General features: G+C 37.8%; 1 protein-coding gene across 5 annotated transcripts in view; it reads right to left on the minus strand.

The window, feature by feature from the left end:
- The window catches only part of LOC107716800 (beta-galactoside alpha-2,6-sialyltransferase 2-like), an 84,819-nt gene that overhangs the window by 18,405 nt on the left and 40,640 nt on the right, over positions 1 to 25,774 (minus strand). For 2 of the 5 annotated variants that reach the window (XM_016523372.1, XM_016523368.1), the window contains exons 2-6: positions 18,054 to 18,106; positions 14,192 to 15,176; positions 7,814 to 7,911; positions 4,039 to 4,140; positions 1,885 to 2,059 (exon numbers count right to left, since the gene is read on the minus strand). In XM_016523372.1, coding sequence (XP_016378858.1) covers positions 1,885 to 2,059; positions 4,039 to 4,140; positions 7,814 to 7,911; positions 14,192 to 15,116 — 1,300 coding nt within the window. In that variant the 5' untranslated portion in view covers positions 15,117 to 15,176; positions 18,054 to 18,106. Of the gene's footprint in view, positions 1 to 1,884; positions 2,060 to 4,038; positions 4,141 to 7,813; positions 7,912 to 14,191; positions 15,177 to 18,049; positions 18,107 to 25,774 lie in introns of all 5 variants that reach the window. The other 3 variants (XM_016523371.1, XM_016523370.1, XM_016523369.1) reach the window with 3 other exon arrangements.

Consider the following 25,774-nt stretch of genomic DNA (forward strand, 5'->3'; position numbering starts at 1 on the left):
GATATTTTGTAAATTTCCTACCGTAAATATATCAAAACTTAATTTTTGATTAGTAATATGCATTGCTAAGAACTTCATTTAGACAACTTTAAAGGCGATTTTCTCAGTATTTAGATTTTCTTGCACCGTTAGATTCCAGATTTTCAAATAGCTGTATCTCGGCCAAATATTGTCCTATCCGAACAAACCATACATCAATGGAAAGCGTATTTAGCGTATGATATATAAATCTGTTTTAAAAAATTGACCCTTATGACTGGTTTTATGGTCCAGGGTCACATATATTCTTTGCAAAATTGAGCAAAAACACATAATATTGTGTTTAAAATATAACACAATATCAACTTCTTATTTACTGAACTGTTGTATAAAATCACATTTAAACTCGTGATATTCGGGACAAAAATCAGCACTCGTGTAATAGCCTACTGCTCTCCCTGCTCGTGTGATATCGTATTATATAAATGAGACCAAAACCCATACAGGGGCATTTTTGCACCAATATTTTGAATTTTAGGGCATAACTGCCTTCATGGAGTTGTTGCCCTGCATCATATTTGTCAACTGTCCACTGTATAATGTAAGATGATGTACAGTTCTGGGGGCGGGGCCAGTGCGTTAACTGCGTTAAAATATTTTAATTGCGTTATTTCTTATAACTAATTAAGTTAACATGTTAAACTGACAGCCCTAATATACACACACACATACATATACACACACAGTACGCAAACAAACTTTTTTTTATTTTGGCAGCACTTAAAGAAATAACCTCATTATGTGTAATCAAAATATCATAACTGGACCTTCTTGTAAAAATGACAGCCTTCTTCGGTGACGTGCCAGACTTCTCCAATCATTCAGTTCGTTTAAATTCTGCACCTTTCTTACGACTGCAAGCAATATCTGATCTACTGAACCAAGTTCTACCAAACATTTTTTTTCCCCTTTTTTGATAATCTGTTTCACTGGGAAGTTTTGACAGATCTTTTCTTTCATACTGTGACATTTTATCTGTTTTATCGTGACTTTACATCATAAATTCTGCGAGATCGTACATATGGTCAGAGCGATTTTGTTGGTGCTGAATGTGGGTCAGATTCTCCTTGGCTCTAGTTCAACACAAGCTCCATTGCTGGATGAAAACGTGGTGTGTCCATCTGCTCCTCTCTCTCCCTGTGGTTTCAGTCAACACAGACTGAGCAGACATCCCACAATCTCCTGACAGCAGAAGACGTGCCTACAAACCCATCATGACAACTCAATCTGCAAAAGGTCGCTTTCCATCATCAGGGTGTTTTCTAATCAGAGTTTACGTCAGAGGTCAGTTTGGCTTTTTCCACTGATAGCCATTCTGAATTAGCGGTGTACAAAATTCTTTTTTGTCACATGCCTGACAGCCACAAGTGCCATTTTGTGAGCTTTATAAAACCAATAGGACAAAGACAGGAGTAGAAAAGTGAAGTGAACAATTTGTGGTGTCTTCTTGAGTTGTCAACTAGCTGCTCTGGTGAAGTGTCACAACTAGCATTAATGGTAGTACTCACTTGATGACAAATGTGACACAATTGAGAGGCAAATAAAACATTTGTGTTGTCTTCAAGCACAGGTTCCTAAAAGTACAGCCAATTTCTTTAGAGACCACAACAAGAAGTCTGTAATTTCTGTACCACAAAAAAATAAAATAAATAAGAACTGCAATCAGTTTGTTTGAGCTGTCTGACTGAACAACTGACAATTTCACTTCAAATACTGGCAAAAGTTTGGGTTGGGACTGTGAAAGAGGTTTGAAGACAGTCATTATTGTTGCAATTTTACTTGTTTGTGCCACTTAAATTGCACCTTTGGGTTTTGTACCGGTAGCACAAAATGTGTGTGTCTTACCTATGAACCCTGAGGAGGGCGGGTTGGGCTGGATGTTCTCCAGATTGTTAGCCTGAATCACGTCCCATAACTGCCAGATGTATTTCGGGTGCAGGATGTAGAAAGGCTGCGTGGGGAAGTGCATCCTGTGCTCCATATATGGAGTGAACAGGTTGTAGTCTGGATTTGAGTACCACTACAAAAACAAACAACAACAACTATGAGCAAAATGTCTCTCAAAGAACTACCAAATCTGGATCAACATGTTCTCACTCCCAACTCGTCACATATTGACGCTTGGTCAGGACCCCTTGCGTCGCTTTTTGACGCTCAAGGTACCCCTTTGGCATCATTTTTCGATGTTTTCAGTTGTTGGTCTTAATTGAATGGTTTGCATGCATTTGTAAAAAATTAATTCTTTTATATAAATGTATACTTTCATTGGAGCACCTAACCCCAACCCCTACCCTAAACATACCCACTTCTGAACAATGTAAAACACGTAGCAGGCAAATAAAAGTACAGTCACGGGTATTTATTGCAAAAACTGACCATAACCAAGCAGTATAAAAGCATTACAAACAAGTTGTGTTGCATTCCAAGTCTTCTGAAGCCATACGATATCTTTATGCGAAGAAAAGAGTAAAACATAAGGTTTTAATCGCTGAAAATGATCCTGCTCCATTAACACGCTCACATCTCATTCAAAAAGATACTCCAGAGACACACAAGAGCCAATGGAGGGAGTGGAGGGAGACGGCGATCGTGTCTATTCCTCTCACAAAAAGTGACGCCAAAGGGTCCTGACCAAGCATCAATATGTGAAGAGTTGGGAGTGAGAATGTGTTACTTGGATTCATTTCAACCAGGGACAATTGTGAAAGGATGAACGTTGAAGGCTGTCCTTCAAACTGTTAGTCCTGGTTCACGGAGATGAAGAATTGTTCAGAAAAAAGCTTTACAGTCCACTAGAATCCTTTATTGCACATGTTCCTGCAGAAACCTCAATAATGTTACTTAGTAGAAACAGCAGAAGACCTTCAATCTGTGACCTCTGACATTGTAGTCAAGAATCATTTTTCTACACCAAGGTTTCACAAACTGGTGTTTGTGAAGGAACTAAAGAGTTGATGAAGAGTTTTCATGAGTTGATGAAAAGCTAATAACTTATATACAGTATAATATAAATTTTTTTACCTGCATGTAATATGACCATTAACCAACATCAAAGAGTCATTATCATGCAAATATGTTAAATTGAAATACTTAAATTATTCAAGTAATCTTCAAGTAAATATTTTAAGAGGGTAAGCTGACAAAAACAGTTTAGGAATTCCTGTTTTAGAGAACAACAAATCACAAGTTGTGAAACTGAAATCTAGCCTCAAATTGACTGATTATTGCACACTATATCCTGTAGACTGCTTACTGTTATGCTATGAAAATCAAAAATAAAACTAAGCATTAAACTGATCAGCACAGACTCATGCATAATTAATTTAAAACATTGACAGTTATTCCAAATAAAGTGTTAAAAAAATAAAAAAACAACAACACTGGTTTGAAGATTTTGTCCTTCATTTTCAAAAGACCTGCTATGGAAATGGTGCAATTGTCATGTCTTCTTCACATAAGCACGGGGTCATAGGATGGCACACATCCTGTCAGAGACATGATGTTACTCTGTGGGAGGTTTAGTCAGTCAAGGTAAAGCAGCATAGAGATGGCCATCTATTCATTGTGCATCTCGTTAATGCCTTATTTCATGTCTACATTATTGGGGGAGGATGGGATTGGGAACATGAGAAATGGTGTTGTAAGGCGGTTTCAGTGAGGTAAGGGCACAAAGGACAAATTGAAAGCATTTATAGTAATCCGTTCTGATCTTTTTTTCCCTGCTATAGTGGTTTATGATTCACAGCGGTTTGTGAGCAGAAGCACTCAGACCAGACAAATCGGAGTAAGCTTCCCGCATGGTTCCTGCACACACTCACAGCACTGCACTCATCTGAATTGCAGAAGTAACACGTCACCTGCTCTCTGTACATGTGCAAGAAAAAAATAAAAAATAATTTCTAGAGTTGTGATTGTGCAGACGGTTTGAAGACGTCAAAGCACAACTTCAATGTTAAATTCTATGCGTGTTTAATGTGTTTTTGGGAAGTTAGTACTCACTTTGTGCAGGTTGAGGATGTATGGAGCAGGATCCCATGCCACCAGCGTTACATTCTTATACAATAAGCTTGTGTTGAACTGATGCTTGGGACTCGCCAGGATCTGCACACAAAACAGACAATGTGTTACACTGACAAGACAAATAAAAAAGGCAAAAGGCACACGACTAGTTGAGTGCAACCAACTTCTCGGTTAGGCAGAAAACGTAAAAGCATCATTGACTAACTTAACCAGGCACAATCTGATACACCTTCCATGAAGAGAATCAGTTCACACTGAACACGCTGCATACAGTAGCGGCTCCTGCAGTGGCGGCGTTTCACAAAACCATAGGGTATGGCGCGCGCTGGGGGGGGGTATATAATAATTATTATTATTATTATTATGCACGCTGTATAATAGTATACCTATTATACAGGTTATATAATGTTAAATTATTGTTGCTATATGGGCGCTTAGTTTTTCTTGTTGTTTAAGGCCTACACTTGGCCAAAATCTCATGATATAAACGATTAAGCGCTTATGCACAGGATATTTAAAACGTAGGCCTACAAAAGTATAGGCTGGCTAGATGGCAAATAACCTACTTTTCCGCTCTTCAAACACACAAAAACATTAGCCTTTTACAGTGTTTGAAGAAAACGCTTTACTATTCAAACATCAGTTATTCATTTACCCTTGCATTGCGAAAAAAGCGGAGATCTGTCTCCAGGCTGTGCGCGGCGCGTCAATCTGAATGGAGGCGGGGTGAAGTTACGAGGTTTCGCTGAGAGCTTGAGGATCCAATAGCGTTACGAAGTTTTACTGACAAGCCCTTTGTAATACTTAGCATTGGTTAAATATTTGTAAAACCCTCTGATTTTTATTATTTAATAATAACGAATTATAATAGAGATGTGAAGTTTGGATAATTTTTCACGGCACACCTGACTGGGCTAGAGTATGGCAACTGCCATACGGAAACGCCGCCCCTGGGCTCCTGACCAGAAATTTAGGTGGGGCAGATTTTTAATCGTATTGTAGGCTATATGACTAACTTTTGGCAGAAGTCTAGTGTTCTTTCATAATTAATCCTGAGGGTGGTGCTCTGATGTTGATTGGCAGGCTCTACATACATACACACACAGAACGTCATCTTAGAATAAACACCATAATGTAGTATTTGTGTTTGAATGTTGATAATTAGAAAGTTAAGAGTTGAGGAAAACAAAGCCACATCTATTCTCAGAACGCTTTGGTGGTTTTTTGCCTCCACATCGTGCATTAAAATCATAGCTGTGCATCCAGCTTATACCATGGTCATTTGCCAGCATTGACAAGTTCAAGCTGTTAATGTGTTTGCAGTGCAATATTTGACTGGAAGTATAAAAATGACGGTTACGGCTCATTAGCTATAGCATTCTGCCTGCTTCAAATCAGACACTGAGATGTATTCAATGTCGATCGATCGAGAGAGATGACAATTGCGTGTGTGAATTACCTGCGTCTCTCTCGCTCTACAAACAGTGAAGCTGCAAGTTTAGTTACTTCAAAAACAGTGATTTTACCCCCTCGTTGCTGAGGAATATAATGTAGCAATCCAGTATCTAAGCTACTGTATTAATAAAAGACGCAGGGCAGTGTTGACAAGTTTATGTGCTCCTGAATGTTTGTGTGTGAGCCCTGCGCAACCTCTCTCTCTGTGTGTGTGCGCGCGTCAATGAAATCAGCGCATTAATATAGAACGTGATTAAACTGACTTGGAACTACCTTTGTATTAAACGGTTTTAATCCACACCTGCCAGCCAAACAGAATCAGAGTATTTAGACAGACCGTGGTATAAAAATGAACAGGGAACTGGGTTAAAAACAAACAATTTACAGGCTGTATTATAGACCCTTTTAGGGCCGACGTCACAATTACGTCACAGCACGAGCTGGAGGCAAAACAAAGCGAAAACTGGAGGCAGCCAATTCAAACCTGCAGTTTCAGCTACATGAGGAGCTTAAAATATCATCTTATTGTGATGTTGGGTGCCAGAATCGATGTAATACAGGCTCCAATTTGAAATTTTAACGCATACCTGCTGCCACTGCCAGACAAAAAAAAACAACGACAGCTGTGGTTAAATGCGATAAAATGAGCGGACTGGACAGAAACGATAGTCAAAAGAAAGGATATCAGAAAAGGATAAATAAAGTATTTTCTTTCGTTGTTATGGATTGTTATGCGTCTAAAGATTTCTTATGCATCTCTATGTCCTGTATGAAATAATGTCTGTGTGCATGTGTGTAAAGCAACAAACTGACGATTTATATGCTTATTCATCGGTTATTGTATTATACATTGTTGTGATTGATTGTGGCTGGAATTTTTAAGAACTTGGTAAGAAAGAATCATCAAATAAAGAAAGTTCAAAATTTGCAGTTTCTGACATTTTTATCTTACTTTAAATGTACTGCATGTAAAGTAATGTAAAGGTACTGTACGGTCACTGTAAACTTACATCATTTACAAGAGGTATATAGTTTCAAATAACTATTTGGCCATTACATGAAAACGTTACATTCATCTTCAAATAATATATCCATCACATTGAATGTTTAACTTTTTTGTATTTTGGCCCAGTTCTTTCTGCCTCCACCTAAGCTCCGCCCACAGAAAAACGTCACAATGTTTACTAACAGAAAAAGGGTCTATGTTAATATTAATACAGGCTGCTATTATATTATTATTATCATCATATTTTATTGGTTTCTCTTTTGCAATTGCTTGCATTTCTGGTATGTAGATATTTTGCATATTCCTCTTCAGTTTATACATGCTCTTGTGAATAGCCTGTAAAAAAGGATTTATATTTTTACTAATTTGATGTGACTTAAGAATTTGGCCCACTAACTGACAATCTTTCAAACAAGTTCTCTAACAGGAACTTGACACTATTACACTTAGGATGATCTGTCACTTGATGTGATCGCAATCTTGCACGTCATTTATAATGTAGAATTTTTTTTTTCTATTTCTTTTGATTTTTCTTACAAATTAGTTCTTTTGAATATTCTATTCACCAAGAACCCAGAAACAAATTTCATTTCCACAAAAAGCAGCACAACAGCTTGAAAAAGAAGAGCTGATTTTACTGTATTCTTGATCAAATAAAACATTTTTAAAAAACTTACCCCAAAACCTTTAAACAGTAGTGTGAGTATTTGAGAACTACTGGTGGAGGGAAGATCGTCAAAAACTAATGCCCTAAATTCAGTTTGTTCCCCACAACAGCTGTTAGATGACTTGGATATGGGATGAATCATTTGGACCACTTTCACTGTGCCTTTATAGAGCTTTTTTTGTTCATTTGAGAGCCTAATAGTTCATGGTCACCATCTTCAAAACGGCTCTTTTTGTGTTCAACAGAACAGAGTTACATGGGTTTGAAATGTCATGCAGGTGAGTAAATGGCAAAATGTTCTTTTCGGGGTGTACTTTACTTTGCAATAAACCACCAAGCATCATTTCGGTTTGCACTGATCTGTCCATTCATGAAGTGACAAAGGACACAGCACATCCCATAACTTTAATGCAGAGCGGTCTCTGTTCTGCATAGTGTGTTTGAGTTTGTTTACCTGGTGAGCTTGTGTCCACTAGGACATGATGACTCCGATCTAGCTGAAAACACACACAGCCGGAGGACACGAGCCAGAGGGTGTTCAAATGAGATCTGCTTCAATTATGTGGCTGATTCACAGAAAGTCACAGTACTAGCAGTAAGAACTGAAAACATCAAATGTTGCTCACCTGGGAGTTGATGATGCGTAGGGTGGTTTTATTCCCAACGTCTCTTTCATAACCCTCGGTAGGAGCTGTATTAAAACGCAGCACTGCATCATGGGAGTCTGGAATTACAAAAATTGAAGCTTTAAAATCACATTGCGCCTTGGACTGAGTCATGATTAAAAAAAAAAACAATGAGTGAACAACAAAGGCATTTCACTCCTGCACATCTTCAGATAGCAAGACAAAACAACATGACCTAAGAGAAAGAGAAAACGAGGCCTCAATCCAGCAACAACACCTACAATGAGGAAAAAAAAAGTTTTTTCTAAATGAATGGCTTTTAACACGAAGCAAGAATACAAATCGAAAACGCATCATGTACATTGCAGTGTATTGGAGGAAATGCGAGTGGTCACTGATCAGTAAGAATGAACCGCACAAATAAACATGTTCCTCACACCGCTCAAATCAGTAATCTGTTGTTAGGAACGGTGCAAGCAGCTTGTTTAACAGAGAACAAAGTTAGATGCCATTTATTACTGGGTTCACCTCCGGGGGCTTTTTATTGATTGGATATCTCCCGTTTAATCTGCCGTGAGATTGAGTGACTTTAAAAGGTCATGCTAAATTCACTCAAAAATGAGAACTGCCTTCTACTGTGGCTCTCAAACGTCATTCACATTTCCACCTATTCAAAATTGGTGCATCACATTCAGGTATGACACAGGTGAGAATCAATGGGTTTTGGAACTAGACAATTTTTTTTGGGTAAATGATGCCTGTATGATGTCCTCTAAATCATTTTTCACTCCATATCAGTGTATTAGAGCAGGCCAAAAAAAACAAAAAACAACATGGCTATGGCAATGACAGGAAGTGATTAGGCAGGATTTCTTAAGATACAAAACCCTCGGTTTATGAATCAGGCAAGTGATTGTGATATAAATGGCATAAATTAAATTTTATGGAGTTACAGAGTAATATTAATTGACAACATTTCCTTATTATAGGGTTAGGATTATGATTTCATTTAGAGTTAGTTGCTTGTAATTATGCATAATTTACTGGTATTACTATAGTAAATACATGCAACAAGGACACTAAAATAAAATGCTACCACCAATCATTAAAACTAATTAAAAACAATGAAATAAAAAAAATTTGATTAACAAATAAAAAATAAGCTTAAATGAAATTTTATAGAAATGATCATCATACAATCGAACTTACAAAAAATAAACACCTAAATAATGTCAATTTAATTAAATGTAGAAAAAGTATTGTTTGTTTATTTAGTATTAAAATTTCATATGCTCATTCAAATGAAGTAATTTAAAAATATCATTGAACTTTTATATAATCAGACTGAGGTCTAATACAACAATGCTCTCTAGTGGATGAACTGTTTACAGCAATATAACGTTCATTCAAAACTGGCATTCATACATATAAATCTAATACACAGAGAGGGAGAGGGAGAGGGAGAGGGAGAGGGAGAGAGAGAGAGAGAGAGAGAGAGAGTCAAGTCAATGATGAATTGAATAGCAATGACAGATGACAATGACAGGTCTTCAGGAAGCCCCTCACCTCCTCATCCATCTCTCCGTTCAGCTGACATGCCGTTTATGGGCCTTCATCAACCAGCAATATTTTCAAAGCAGTAAATTTGAGCTTGACATTGAGCATGTCCCCACTATTGTGACAGGGACATCAATCTCCTGAGAGAATATAAGTCACATCAGGAGAGGAAAAGAGCCCACGCAGGTGTGTGAAATAGAGAAATCGTGAGAAATTATATAGACAGGATGTGAAAAGAAGATCCGAACAGAAATCCCTCTGAAAATGATGAACAATTATATTATGTTTTATACATTTGTGCTTTGTGGAGAGACATTGCAATACCACTAGGTGGCAGATGAAGACCAACAACTAGGGTACTAACAGTCTCATTGAACCAGACCTTTGACAGCTCAAGGTTTAGTCCACATTGCAGCTTATTCTGGTAAAGTACCACCTACTTAGACATCTGACAGACATACAACCACAAGCACTTTTTATGCACCTCTTGGGGGTGGATGTATTGGAACTAGATAATACCACAATAAACAAAGAGACCGGCCACAAAGCATTGCTGAGGTACTGCTATTGCTTTACAGGAACATTGTTTTGAACAAAATATCAGAATAATATCAAAATATCAAATGCTACTAGCTCTATCATAACAATAGCAGTAAAATATAAATATTGAAGGAAATGAAATTGCCCCACAGGGAAATTTAGTGATATTTAGTGCAATTATGAAGTGAGACAGCCCTTGAGTACAAGTACAAATGTAATTAAAATCGTGATCGAAAAGATGGTTTGAAATCATCTACTCTATGAATGACTGAAACTATTTGTCTCATCACCACCAAATGCCTTCATGAGACGGCAGAGTCACCATTACCCTGAGAAACAACAAAGCTGTGCCATCACCATGGAAACGGTGAATTAACCCACAAACTTTACGCTGTATGCTGACTGATAAACAGCTTGTGCGCTCTTACTTCCAGAAGTTCCAGAGTAAAGAAAGCCAACTACATTAGAGCTTGCAGGAAAGAGAAAATACTTTCCCATTTTGGTGAGCAATATGCATCAGACATTCAGCAAACGGACTGTGGGTGTCCGTAGGCGTTTCGTCTGAGACTAGGATGGTAGACACATTTATAGCCAAAAAAAAAAGAAACAGCTGAGAGATTGCACAGCATTGCATATGATAGCAGCTGTAATGCGAATCAAAGCTGGAATCTCTCTGGAAAAAATTAACGTGACAAACTACAAACTACTGTTAATAACAGTAGCATTTCCCAAACAAAACATTGTGAGGAGACTGGAAAAAAATAAAAACAATGGCCAATTTTTTTTTTTAATGCATAGATGAATGTTCAGGGAAATAATACGATTTAGATGAGCCGAGCTGGAGACAGGCTTCTCATGGAGAGCTCTGGCAGATCTGCTCTTGGCTGTGCTGTGGATTTGCTGGCTCTCTGGCTCGTCCTTGAGTATATTTGGAGGGCACACTAGGTAGGCACGGCTGATGGGAAATGTTTAGACAAGACAAGCTGAATTTAATAGACAGGCTAAAGGGGATGTGGAGGAATAGAACCGGATCAAAACTGGCCTAAGTCTAAATTAAAATTTAAGGAAAATCAATGTGAGACATACTGTGAGTGAAGTAATACTGCTACTCTACAACAACTGTAACAAGCAGTTCAATCAATACAGCTGCATACAGCTATTACAGGGTGCAGTACCTTCAGTGGCATGAACACTATAATGATTTGTTTGTTCTTGGCAAACCTTGTTCCAGCAACATTTGGCCATTAAACAGCCAATATAATATAAACTCATGAACAACAAACGTACAACTTCTGGATTCCCTCAACGAAGTTTCAAACCTGAAACCTTGAAGACTGTCTTATAAACACGAAGCTTTTTACTTCACTAGATGTTAACTGATGGACTGGAGTTGTGTGGATTGTGATGTTTTTAGCAGCTGTTTGGACTCTCATTCTGACGGCACCCATTCACTGCATTAATGAGCAAGTGATGTGATGTTAGATTTCTCCAAATCTGTTCCCTAAGAAGAAACAAACTTATCTACATCTTGGAGAGCCAGTGAGGGCAAGTAAATTCAGCAGATTTTCATTTTTGGGTGAACTATTGCTTTGGATGCCATTTTACTAAAATGGACAATTAATTTTGCTAAACTAAACTCACCCCAATTGACCCTTCGCAAAGAGTTTGATTGACAGTCGATCTGGCCAATCATAATGCCAAATCTGCCATTTTGTCCAACAAACAAATCAGACAGGCGAGTAGATTAACTTTGGTGAACTTAAAACTTGAAAAACTGTGTATACTGACGTCTTTCCGCAGTTTAAATAAAATACATTCTGATGTTCATTCATGTTTATTTTGTGCTTTAAGTAAATTTGAAAAGATGATCGGTTCATGTGTGCCGCTTGAACTGATGCGCTACAGTGATCTGTCAGGACACATTAAAGAGCCACAAAACTGTATTTATTGTTTGAATTTCTTAAAATGACTAAATTTGAAAGCCGAGTTCTTATATCATACCAGAAGTAACCTGCTCTGTCTTGTCTGTCGGTGTGTTGTCAGTTTCCTCTTTGCTCCGTGATGTATTTTTCACTGCGTCAGAACATGATGCGTGTTGTGAGAGCGGCATGGTTTGTCGGACATAGCAACAGTAACTAAGGAGGGTGGGTTTTGCGAAGGATCAATTAGTACCCCAAATTCCACAACATTTTAATTAATTTTAATTCAAAGTCATATTCGATCCTTCAGTGAAATAACAGACTTCTGTCTGGCGATGAATACCAGATTTGTCCAATAATTTAGGCTAGTCTGTTTACATCAAGTCCCCATTGTACATTTTTTTTCTCCTTTTGCGATAATCCGTCTCACTCAAATATATGTCAATACAGAATAAAAATATTTCTCTACTCAACAGAACTTCAAATATTATGGACTAAGAGAAAAATCCGGCAGAATAAAAACAATAGGAGCTACAGTTATGTCTCACCTTAATAACAGCATAAACTAATAGGCTAATATACACAATTGATACTAGCTCTATCATAACAATAGCAGTAAAATATAAATATTGAAGGAAAAGAAATTGCCCCACAGGGAAATTTAGTGATATTTAGTGCAATTATGAAGTGAGACAGAGAGAGGAAGCCCTTGAGTACAAGTACAAATGTAATTAGAATCGTGATAGAAAAGATGGTTCGAAATCATCTACTCTACAAATGACTGTGAAACTGCGATAATCCGTCTCACTCAAATGTATGTCAATACAGAATAAAAATATTTCTCTACTCAACAGAACTTCAAATATTATGGACTAAGAGAAAAATCTGGCAGAATAAAAACAATAGGAGCTACAGTTATGTCTCACCTTAATAACAGCATAAACTAATAGGCTAATATACACAATTGATACTAGCTCTATCATAACAATAGCAGTAAAATATAAATATTGAAGGAAAAGAAATTGCCCCACAGGGAAATTTAGTGATATTTAGTGCAATTATGAAGTGAGACAGAGAGAGGAAGCCCTTGAGTACAAGTACAAATGTAATTAGAATCGTGATAGAAAAGATGGTTCGAAATCATCTACTCTACAAATGACTGTGAAACTATTTGTCTCATCACCACCAAATGCCTTCATGAGACGGCAGAGTCACCATTATCCTGAGAAACAACAAAAGCTGTGCCATCACCATGGAAACCCGTCCTTCTGTGCCCACTACCGCTCTGCCACCATAGATGCCAAAGCTGGAAGAATCTGGACTCTTTGTGTGCTCTGTGATACTCATTATGTAACCGTAAAGGGCATCGGTATCCCACTGACCCTTTCAGAGAAACTGGCATCACCACAGAAACAAAAAACCACAAGTGAAGAGAATGAGAGTGAGAATGGTTCCTAAACCCAACCAAAAACAAGGCCTCTCTTCACAGGCTAGTTTCTCTTCACAGGCTAGTTTCGCATCATGAGGAGACTCTTTTGAAAAGACTAAATCAGGACAGCTATTCTGGTTTTCAAGCAACTATGATGGAAAAGGTCACAAGGAACCTCAAGCATAAAAAAACAAAAAAAACAAAAAAAACAAATCAGGAAATATTAAGCCACTGACAAGTTCTCCTTTTTCAAAAGTAATAGTTATGACTTTGAAATCTGACTGGATGAGTCACATCCAAAACAGTTTGACACTTGGCAAGCATAAACAGCCTACAACAGTCAGGCTAATGAACTATATTACTAGAGAGAATAATTCATTATTCTGGTCCACCATTTTATAAAATCAATAAGCAGGAATAAACCACTATTAAAAATCTGAACGATACTGATAAGCTGTATCCGTGATAAGCATTTCATTCATTATTTTATGGAAGAAATCATTTAAGGCAGACATCAGATTTCAATACTATTCTGGTATTAAAAAAAATGATACCATAAAAACTAAAATAAACCATTTTAATGCTTCTAGTGAATTTAGATATTAAAACATCATAAAGTACAATATATGCATTAAAATATGCTAAATATTTAAAATACATGATTTTGCAGGGTTATTAGATTTGTATTTTTAAGGATTGATGGCAAAAGACGGCACAAATGTAAATGTGAAAAATAAATAAATACATTATATTATTTTATATATAATAAAATAATAATAATAATTGTTGTTGTTCTATTATGCCAAGTTATTATTTAGCCTTCTTTTGCCTAATGCAATAATAATAGTAAAAATTATTATTACTACTACTACTACTACATTAGGCAAAAATAATATTTATTATTATTTAAATAAATAAATAAATAAATCTCACCAATCTCCTTGCCAAGTCCCGAGTGAAGCATGGCTCCGGCAGAGGTGACCACAGCGCAAGTCTGGAAGCCTGGCCCGTAGAGCTGGCTTAAAGGTAAGGCAGGTACAATCTTCTGCCAGCCTAAATTGGAAAAAGGCATCTCGGCCCCATCCAAAGTTCGAACCTTTTCCCCCTTCTTCAGCTCACACAACACCTGTTGGCCACTCTGTTGCGCCTTCCGGTGCCCCCTGTAGGCCACGCCGTGTTTATTATTATTCAGATAGTCTTTCACAGCTTTCTGCAGGCGAGGACTGAGCATGCCCACGGACAAACTCCCTTTCCACAGGCCGCGCACTACGGATTTTGACCTGGGAACATAGTACTCATCCGGGTCAGAGTCGTCACGCATAGCCGCCTGTTTAGTCTTCCTCCTCCTGCCCTCGTCTCCCTCCTCCTCATCTTCCTCTTCCCCTCCCACCACCTCTTCCTCGTCCTCTTCTTCATCCTGTTGAGGGGAATCCTGATTATACTCTTGTCTCTCACGGTTGCGACTCACAGTGGCCGATCTGGAACCCACGTCCTGGGTGCCGAATGCAGACCAGGCCGCCAGGCTCTGAGGGTCGGGATAGGGGTAGGCCTCCTGGCTAAGTGGACTAGGCTGGGGGTTGGCGCTGGGGTTTTCCTCCTGGCTTTGCTCCTGTTGGGTGTTGCTGGAGGAAGGGGGGGTTGAGGAGGTGCCAAGCCCCAAATGGGTGGCCATAATGGTGCGGGGGTTGCCCTGCAGCGAGGTCAGGCGCCGCGTGTCTGTGTAGGAGAGAGCGGCCGCTGAGTGCGGGTCATCCACTCGGGACTCCATGAAGTAGGAAAGGAGCACAAGGAACAGCAGCACCCAGGCCAGCATGAGGCCGAGGGCAAGCCGCCGCCATTGTTTCAGACTGGACTTCATCTTTCAGAAGTCCCCTCGGCCGCACGCCGCTGCACTCCAGAAGGGTCAGCAGGAGGCCTACAACAGGACAGGAATGGTTAACCTCATAACACAATTTCAGATACAGATCACTAGCTTTGAAGAGAAATGATTCAAGTTGACCACTACAATACTCTAAACACAAATTTACATTTTCTATGGATTTCCTTCATCACAATTAAGAACTCTTAACTATCGAATTAATTTGAGGTTGAACAATTTTAAAAATATGTATTTCTACTACTACTACTACTACGACGACTACTACTACGACGACGACTACTACTGGCAGAAAAAAATGGTAATTAAAAAAAAATGTATATACACATATAGACAGTGACAGTGTTGGGGAAGTTACCTTTAAAAGTAATGCATTACAATATTGCGTTACTCCCCCCAAAAAGTAACTAATTATGTTACTTTTATGGAAAGTAATGCGTTACATTACTTTTTTGTTACTTTTTTAATCTCGGCAGGGTTTGTTTGTTTGTTTTTAATATAAGTAGTTCTTCTTTTACAAATGAAAAGGCCCTTTCGCAACAAAAGTGAAATGAATATGCCTCAGGCTGAAGGAAATGTAAATTCATGTCTGTACAGTAGAGGGCGCAGCTCAAATTGCATGAATATGACGCAGGAGAAGAAAGTTGAACACTATTCAGCAATAACAAAAATGAAACAAATGTGTCATTTTTTGCTTAATATGGTTGAATTGGATCATTGAAGTTCAGTAGCAAAGACATGAGCTAATAAAATGGGATTAAATACATGAATGATTTTTGTCTTATTTAAAGTGCCCCTATTATGCCATTTCCAATATTGTCTTTAATGCAGTGTGTAATGTAGCTGTATGTGAATGTAAACGATCTGCAAAGTTGTAAAGCTGAAAGTGCACGATAAATAAAGTTATTGTCTCCCAAAATAAAGAATAGACTCTAAACAGCTGAAACAAGTTGTTAGTAATTCAAATCCCACTTCCGTGACGGCTACATCACGGGGTAACACATTTGCATAATTCCCGCCTATGTTCTACGTTGGCCGGCCACAAACAACTTGACCCCGCCCACAAACACATCTTTAATCTCGGGGAGTTCAACGCGGGATTCACAAAACGCTTGCTGTTGAAAGATGGATCAGTATCCCGTTTATTTGGACCAGCTGCTCCACTGAATCACAACCTGTAAGTATGATAAATGGCAGATGTTTACTGCTTCTCTAATCTCGGGGAGTTCAACGCGGGATTCACAAAACGCTTGCTGTTGAAAGATGGATCAGTATCCCGTTTATTTGGACCAGCTGCTCCACTGAATCACAACCTGTAAGTATGATAAATAATAGATGTTTATATTTTCTATCGAGCGTTCAAAATACACAACTATTGAAATAGGCGTATCGTTTCCGAAATGCGCTGTACGCCGTAGACGAATCACAACAGACTAGGCCATCTGACCAATCAGAGCAGAGCAGGCTCATGGAAAGGAGGGTTTTAGAGAGACTGAATCTTTTAACTGCTTCGAACGAATCATTTGAGAAACGCTGTAAAATGAGGTGATATTAAATGCATATTTTGAGAAAACAAAAGCGTTTTTTGACCTTGCATGCATGTAATCCTATTGTAGGAGACTCTCAAAACAATATTAGGAACCGAAAAAAGGGCATAATAGGAGCACTTTAACATTTAATTGTTGCAGTTTTGTATAATACTCCGTTTGCATTTGACTTTTTATTAATTTTGAGGAATATTGAATCCGTTTTTGTGCAGGTGAGATGAGTAAATACATATTCATATTTAGTCTAGAACTACAGTAACATCATGTTCACACAGCGCCTCAGCCATCTTGGGGGGGGGGCGGGTAGGAAATGAAACAATGTTTATCCAATGTCATTCCCTGGTGCATAAAGTTATTTTATCACTAGTCAGTTTAGTCTTAAACATCAAGCAAACAAATGGCTCTTACATTCATTACATTGATAAAGTTATAGTTGCCAACTACTGTAGAACAATGACTGTTATTAGGTGACTACTTTCACTTGATTTCAAACATCTAAAAGTTATTCAAATATTTAAAAGTTTTAGTTTAAACTACACACTTGACAAGCTGCATAGAACAGACACAATAACCTAGACACACAGTAACCAATTCTGTCAAAAACAGGAAAGGCATTCTTCACATGTCAGCTTTCTCTTTCCTTTGAGAAAACGGCCCCCTGAGACCACTCATGATACACTGTTTTCTGTATCGTTTCACTATTCTCTAACTGCAGATCTCAATTTAGACATGAGAACACCTGCTGTCATAACACACTTTCAATCGTCTATTTGTGAAAAAACAACAACAAACTAACAGAAAACACTGTCATGCATATCTGTCAGTCAGAAAAACAGGTAAGACTTCTGTAATCAAATTAATAAACTGAATTTGAATACTCAACCTGGTTTATATAGTAAGAAACAATTTTTTTTTTAGCATTTAACATTTAGCCTTATTTTTACCATGTTATTACTTTTTAAATTGAATAAATGTGATTAACAGTGAACTGATTTACGCTGATTCTAAGCCATTTAAATAAATGCACTTTTGAAAATCTAATTTAAAGAAAATCAAAGATAAGCAAATAGGTAATAAAACGATTGTCATGATTTTTTTGAGTGCAGAAGTTTTACCTGTTTCTTACCAGTTTCATTTATATATGACTGACAAATATATCACATTAAGTTTATTGGCTTGTTAAATGTTAATGTGAAAACTGTAATCCAAATAGATGGACATTTTACATTGTTCAAATACATAACTTTAGGCCGGTTTTGATACTGAGCTAATCATATTTTCTATCCCCCTAACCCGACCCCGGCCTAAATACAACCCTCACAGAAAGGAGGAAGGAAAAAATAAATAAATAAAAATAAAAAAAAAAACCCTCACTGTAGTTCCTATTTCCTTGAACCCATTTATCCTCAAACAGTTCGTCTGTCCCTGCAAGACAAAAGAAGACAGCAATTAGACGCAATAACAGTCTTTTAAAAGAGGAAACTTGAATCATCCCTGCTGAAATGCTGCTTAAACTAGCATAAGTGGTTTGCTGGTCTTAGCTGGTCACACAGCCTCCTTCAAGCTGGTCATCCACAAAAACCAGCTGAAACAAGCATTTTTTCCCCCCGATGAATCATGATGTCACTCAATAAGCGTCTAACCAAAGATGCCTCTGGACTTCATGAGTCTCTTCCTTAGAACACTCACTCACAGACTGGACATTTGGTTTTGTTGTGCACTTTTGCCAGAAAGGTCTAGTTTGAAAGAAGAAGAAGTGGATTCCCCAGCTTTAGTACACTTACATTGCTGGCTGTGACAATAACGCTGCTGGTGTGGCGGGAGAAAATAAATCCTCAGTGGCCATCTTCTCAAACAAGAACATCTGGACTCTGTCCAACAATGGATTAGTGAATCTAAAATCCTTACCAGTGGTGCTTTTAAAGGGAGATACATTTGTCCAATAACTGATAGACGAAGAGTCATGAGGTCTCTAAATTCATCTAATTTAGAGCTGCACCGCTACAGCAACCAGAACAGTGCTTGAGAACAATGTCATCATCGTCAACAAAACATTCCGCTGTGGGACTTCAAATGGCTGCGGTGAGCAAAGTTCCCATTATGCAGGATTCACAGAGTTATTCGTGAGATGTTGTGTTGAGATTAAAGAACAGTGTGTTGTGTATTTCTCAGAATGCTTCAAAAAAGGCTGTTGGACGTTGTGAAATAGATGTTGTGGACCAATGATATTTCTGAGTTCCGACTGACTAGTCCATAATGATAATTTGAAGTTTTGTACATTGGATTTATTTTCACATGTGGAGTCTGACTAACCAACCAACCAACCGGTATGGTAGAAACTATGATTCAACACACTTCCTGTGCCTTCTCTCTTTTACTCATTCTCACACAGACAAAAGAGAAAGTGTTCACAGCAAGGCATAACCAAGCCAGCTGTAGGACAACACCAGACATTAAAAAAAGAGACCATCATGAAGCACGGTGTTGAATTAAAGGGATAGTTCACTCAAAAAAATAATAATTTCTGTCGTTAATTACTCACCCTCAAGTCGTTCCAAACCCGTAAGACCTTCATTCATCTTCAGAACACAAATTAAGATTTGATGAAATTAGAGAAAAAAAAAAGATTTTGCACACAAAAAAGTATCCTCGTAGCTTCAAAAAAATTGCAAAAAAATTGCAAAAAAAAAAAAAAACTTTATTCAACAATTGTTCTTCTCCAAATCACGTATTCCACCATTATGGAGAATACCATGACGCACACGTGTGTTCCTCTGCACATAAACAAGGCGCAGCGTATGCGTGTTCTACGTCAGCAGCACCACGCGCATGCATTGTTTATGTGCATAGGTACTCTTGATAATGGCGGAAGAAGTGATTTGGAGGAGAAGATTGGTTGAATAAAGTTATTTTTGTTTTCTGTGCACACAAAAAGTATTCTTTTAACTTCGTAAAATTGAAGTTGAGCCACTGATGTCACATGGACTGTTTTAACGATGTTCTTACTTCGTTTCTGGGCCTGGGAACATTTCAGTTGCATTGCTGTCTATGCAGGTCAGAAGGCTCTTGGATTTCATAAAAAATATCTGAATTTGTGTTCCGAAGATGAACGAAAGTCTTGCGGGTTTGGAACGACATGAGGGTGAGTAACTCATGACAGAAATTTCATTTTTGGGTGAACTATCCCTTTAACATCTTAATGATGTAATACACAAATACAACTTGTGATTTAAAGGAATTGTAAGGATAGTTGGACCTCCAACATTTTTAATTCCCCAAAGGTTTAATTTACAGTTAGACTAGTCACCATGTGTTTTTAGACTCTTTTTACCCAGTGAAATACTGCTGCAGCAGAGTAAAATATTACTGATAAATCCATGTCTGATGATGATGATCAGTGCATACAGACCGGAGAATCGTTTTCTTTGACAGTATTGACAAATCTACCATTTGTCAGTGATGAAGCAGCTCTTTATTGTGCATGCAGATTGTGAACGACTCTCTACTGAAGGGAAAGACAATTATGTGGACACTTTTTTTGTTGGGAACCTGTGACCTAGTTAGGCCTGGGTGATAAAACAGTATCGATATTTATAGACCGTACACCTTCTTCGATAACGACATAAAAAATGTTCGATATAGGCACGTGCTCTGAGTGACGCAGACAGCACACACAAACATGAGCACATGCTGAAATGAGTGCTGTGTCTGCCTGTGATGAGGGGATTGTGAATAAAAAACTGAATATTAATCAAATTTAAAATAAACATTTGCATTTGAATGCAAAAATAGTACAATCGAATGTCAGGAGTGCGTCAGGGAGCGTCATTAGTGGCGCACGAGATGCGGTGATTATGTAAGTGACGTTGTTGCATTTTAATGTTTTGTTAGTCTAACCCACGAGACGCGCAGTTGCTGCGTTATGCATTCAAAATGGTTAAAACTTTTAGAAAATACGTTGCGAATTTGTGGAGGTTAATGCACGTTTTTTTATAGACTTATTTCCTTGCGTTGACAATTTAAATGTGCTGCATTATTTTGCTTATTTTGGAGACAAGCTAAAAGTTTCCTTAAGACCTATTTAATCTGCATATAAAACATTAGAAATCAGATATTAGTTTAATTTTTATTGTGTGTTTGACTATTAAAACAAAAAATATTTGTTGTTGGTCTCAATAAATTGGGTTAATTTAAAAATAGAGTGGTTAAATAAAAATAAAAAAATTCTATTGCTCCTTGTTTTAAAAAAGGTTATAAAAAAGGTCAATAATTATCAATACCGAACGATATGAAACATTATATCGTTGATACATTTTTTAGCTATATCGCCCAGCCCTAGACCTAGTACTGATGAAAAGCTAGAAATGCCCTGCCAGTAATAATGAAAATAGTGTATCCACTTATGGTTTATGATACAGACTGCGGTGTTTCTCATTGACTTGAGCAATTCTTGTCAGATTACACCAAAAAGTGTCAACTTGCTCTGAAGTTCTCAATAAAAGTATGTTCTTAAGAAAATATTAAGATTTTTTCAAGAATTGCACTTAGAAATATACAATTTTAAAGAGCATCATGCCATTTAGCAGCATTCAGTGTAAAGAAGCAGCTGTGTGTGTGTGTGCGCGCGCATATTTTTGAGGGGAGCACAGCAAAGGAGAGACTGAGTGTGACAGGATTTTCACATCAGTGAACAGTGAAAGAGTGACGTTGTGAAAGTACTAAGAGATAAAAGCAAAGGTGGAAACACATTAACAGTTCAATGCTCAAGTGCAGGGTGAAATTAATGACAAGGGGACCGACATAAAAATGGTGAGTCCAAAAAAATGGAGAGATGTTGAGGCTTTAAACATGTTACACTGCAGGACACTGCTGTCACTTCTTGACATATCAAAGTGAACTACATGATCATTTCCTTATTAGAAGTTACACATAAGCCATAACACAGGATATGGTTTGGTTTGAAGTGAAAAAGAAAAAAAAAGAAAAAAAAAAAAAAGTGTAACAGACACGGTCTGCTTACCACATTTCCTTTCGCCTGAACCTGAACTGAAACTGACAGACACAAACACACTGTAACAGCAGAAATCTACATAAAACCCAGAGTGCAAGTCAATACGACTGGGCCAAGACACGGTAAAAGAAGCGAATAGACAGAAATAGAGAGAACGTACAAATAGAGGCAAGGACATAAGGGGCAACGGCAGTGAAAGAGCGGAGAGAAGCGTGGGAGTTACACGGCACATCCTTTACATTATTCATTAGACTCGCAAGACCCATCAAACCGGGTGACTTCCCAGAGCTCTTTCAGGTCATTATGCAAGCCACTCTCTCACACACTGAAACGCACAAGCAACAACACACACACACACACACCTTATTCCCTAGAAACATCTGCAGTGGCTTCAGACAAATATCATGTGTTGAAGTAGTACAGCACTCATTCTGGACCTGCACTGCAGTTTAGCATGAAAAACTACTTGTGAAAAGCGTCATTAGCTGGACCGGTTTCATTTCACAGCTTTAAACAGGTGTCAAGACTAAACCCAACATCACTGGAATACAGGCCTTTACTTTCTTTTAAAGCAAATAAATACAAATTTCAAAGAAGAGCATTTCAGTAGAATTTTGAACAATTAAGCAAACATTTCATTTTGCACAACTCTATACCACAGAAACTCTAATACCACAGAAATATTCAAATATACAGGTGGGGAAAAAAAATCAGAGATGTGGTCAATATTGTGGTTTCATTAGCATTAAAGTGCCCCTATTATGCCATTTTTAAGGTTGCTAATATTGTTTTATGAGTCTCCTAAAACAGGTTTACATGCAAGCAAGTTCAAAAAACACATTAGTTTTCTCAAAAAATAGATTTAATTTTACCTCATTTCTAAATGATTCGTAAACAACTCGTGCGAAGCAGTTCAAAGAATCAGTCTCTCTAAACCCCTCCTTTCCGTGAGCCCTCACTGCTGTGATTGGTCAGATGGCGCAGTCCTTTGTGATTGGTGATTGGTCTACCGCGCACAGCGCGTGTCTGAAACGAAACGCCCATTGCCATGACGGAATGACAGCCCTGGAGACTTGTCAATACATAGAAAAGATGGTATAGATTGTACCTTACCAATTCGAGCCGGAGTCTGATGATGAAACAGTTGAAGTGGCTGATCGACAAGAGACTGATTCACAAGCACGACTGGAGCAGGATGTTTCTCAGTAGTAAGTGTCAAGTGTTAACAAGTTTGTGGTAATTACAAGATGTGATAAAACAAATTTACTCACAGCATAGAATACAGCGTCTTCTCGACATGATGTTAACCACATGGACATTTTACTGTTTGTGGGCGGGGAAGTAACAGACAGACGTAGAACGTGGGCAGACATTATGCAAATGTGTTACTTCGTGACGTAGAGCCATAACGGAATAAGATTAGAATTCCTGACGACTTGTTTAGGCGATTGCGAGCAGACTCTTTTTTTTTTTTGATAGGCATTTTAAACGGCATAATAGACAGAGGCAGGTCAATTAGGCCTAAAGCACAAATAGCTCAGAGATGCAATATTTTGTTGTCCTGCCTGTTTACTATGCATTCACCAAGACAAACAGTGACCGTTTACATTTCAGGAAGCAAGTTTTTTTTTTTATTATACATAAATTTTTTTGTGGCGTTAAAATTTGATATAACTACAGAAGTATGCCTTATCTAATCATTATCCTAGTTATTTATTAACTGGTGCTAACAAAATTCACAGTTAATACATGTTTATGTTAAATGACTAGATCCTTTTCTTCAGAAATCATGTAACCATTTCCATTTAATGGTGATAACAGTATGTGTTTTTATATCAGCTAAACAAGCAAACTATCCTTGATTGGATCTAATCAAACGGAATAAGTGGTTTCAGCCACCTGTTAGTGGTTAAACGGATCGTAGTTGATCCGTACGGACCAAGTCCCACGGTTCGGCACGCATGTGATCCGCAAATTAATTGCAAAATGTAACCATAATAGAGTATGTTTATAATTTGTCCGTATTTACACAAGCAAGCGAATTTTAAACAATTCCAGAGAGAAAAGGCGAAAGGGAACTCTATTCGTTACTCACGCGCTCTTCTCTACGCGCACAGCCGCACACGCGTTTCAGATGGCGCGCGAACACCGAACTGAATCCTCTTCTGAATCCTGAACAGACACATAAAATTATGACAAAATACCCATCTCGACAATCATTCAGGTAAACGCAGTCAGTTATGTCTCAAGTGAATGAAAACAGCTGAGAAAGAAAATCGGATGTGATGTGTACCATTATGTCGGATCCGTGCATCAGGTCTTAAAGGGACAGCGGCCTATAAATACTGCTGTCATTAATGATCATCAAACAACAAAACAGCTGTGATAAAAATCTATATTTAATTTATGCAGTGTTATTTTCCCTAATTATTACATTGCTGTATTTGAATACTACTAACCTTATTTTATTTGTAACATTCGGTTGCTTGTAATTTGTGTATTTGTTCTTATTTTTACTGGCTGTTCTCATGTCTCTTTAATCATGTTTAAACTTTCTTAGTTAATCTAGTAGTATTTGCTGTGGTATCAAAGAAGTACTTCACTTTAAGTAATAAATGGAAAGCAAGTTAAATTGAAATATTTTTCTTTTCTTGCTGATCCGAAAAATTATCCGATCCGTGGGTCAAAAACCGTAATGTGATCCGAACCGTGAGATTTGTGATCCGTTGAACCACTACCACCTGTGTTTAACATTTGACTACCCATATCAACGCTATTGATTTACATAACATTTCATTCAGTATTCAGTACCATGGACTGCACTGATCAACCACAGTGTGCACTATGCTAAACTGTGAAGGTTAGCCAATCATAATAATTTTATATATTATCTAGGGCTGGCGATAAATCATCATATAAAACAAAATATATGTTGATAACAATAAGCTCTCAACATTTTTACTCTATATGGATTAATCTAACAGTCTACACAACAAAAATAAACGAGACAACAGTAAAACATTCACAGTTTCATTTGAGAAAAACGATCATCAAATAAACGCTGAAACTCAAAGACTTTCATGAAAAGCCACCAAAATAAACGTTAGGTTTAACTAAGAAATTCTGACAGAAATACCTTACTACTGCATACCAAACGGTACTTCTCATAATAATAATAATAATAAATAAAATTATTTTTCTTTCATGTTTTCATTCAGTTCTGTTGTGCAGCATCATTTGACAAAAAATGTGATGTTTTGTTGTACATGAATTGTCATTCCATACACCATAAAGGCAAAGCAAAAAATAGGTTTTTAACATCTTTGCAAATTTATTAAAAATAAAAAGCTTAAACGATTCCATTGCATAAGTATTCAAACCCTTATCTGGGACAGACGAAATTTAGCTCAGGAGCATTCATATTGCTTGTAGATGTTGCTACACTTCAAGTGAAGTTAACCTGTGGCAAATTCAATTGAATGGGTATGATTTGAATGGGTTATGAAAGGTCTAATAGCTGAAAATGCATATCAGAGCAAAACCAAGCCCTGAGGTCAAAAGAACTGCCTGTAGAGCTCAGAAACAGGTTTGAGTCAAGCCACACATCTGGGGAAGAGTTCAGAACAAATTCTGCTTCATTGAAGGTTCACAGAAGCATGTAGCCTTCATTATCCATAATGGAAGACGTTTGAAACAACTAGAACTCTTCCTAGAGCTGGCCTCCTGGCCAAACTGAGCAACTGATGGAGAAGGACTTTGGTTAGAGTGGTGACCAAGAAGCTGATGGTCATTCTAGTTGAGCTCCATGATCATATATGCAGATGGGAGAAACCTACAGGACGACAAACATCACTGCAACACTCCACTGATCTGGGCTTTATGTCGGTGTGGCCAAACTCAATCTTTTCCTCAGTGAAGACACACGAAAACCCACTTGGAATTTGCAAAAAAGCACCTAAAGGACCCTCAGACTCTGAGAAACAAGATTCTCTGGTCTGATGAACCTCAATTCCAAGCATCATGTTTGAAGGAAACCAGCTCTGCTCATCACCTGCAGAGTACCATCCAAAAAGTAAAGTGTG

Source organism: Sinocyclocheilus rhinocerous, unplaced genomic scaffold, assembly GCF_001515625.1.
Source record: "Sinocyclocheilus rhinocerous isolate Xijiao unplaced genomic scaffold, SAMN03320098_v1.1 scaffold1441, whole genome shotgun sequence".
NCBI lineage: Eukaryota > Metazoa > Chordata > Actinopteri > Cypriniformes > Cyprinidae > Sinocyclocheilus > Sinocyclocheilus rhinocerous.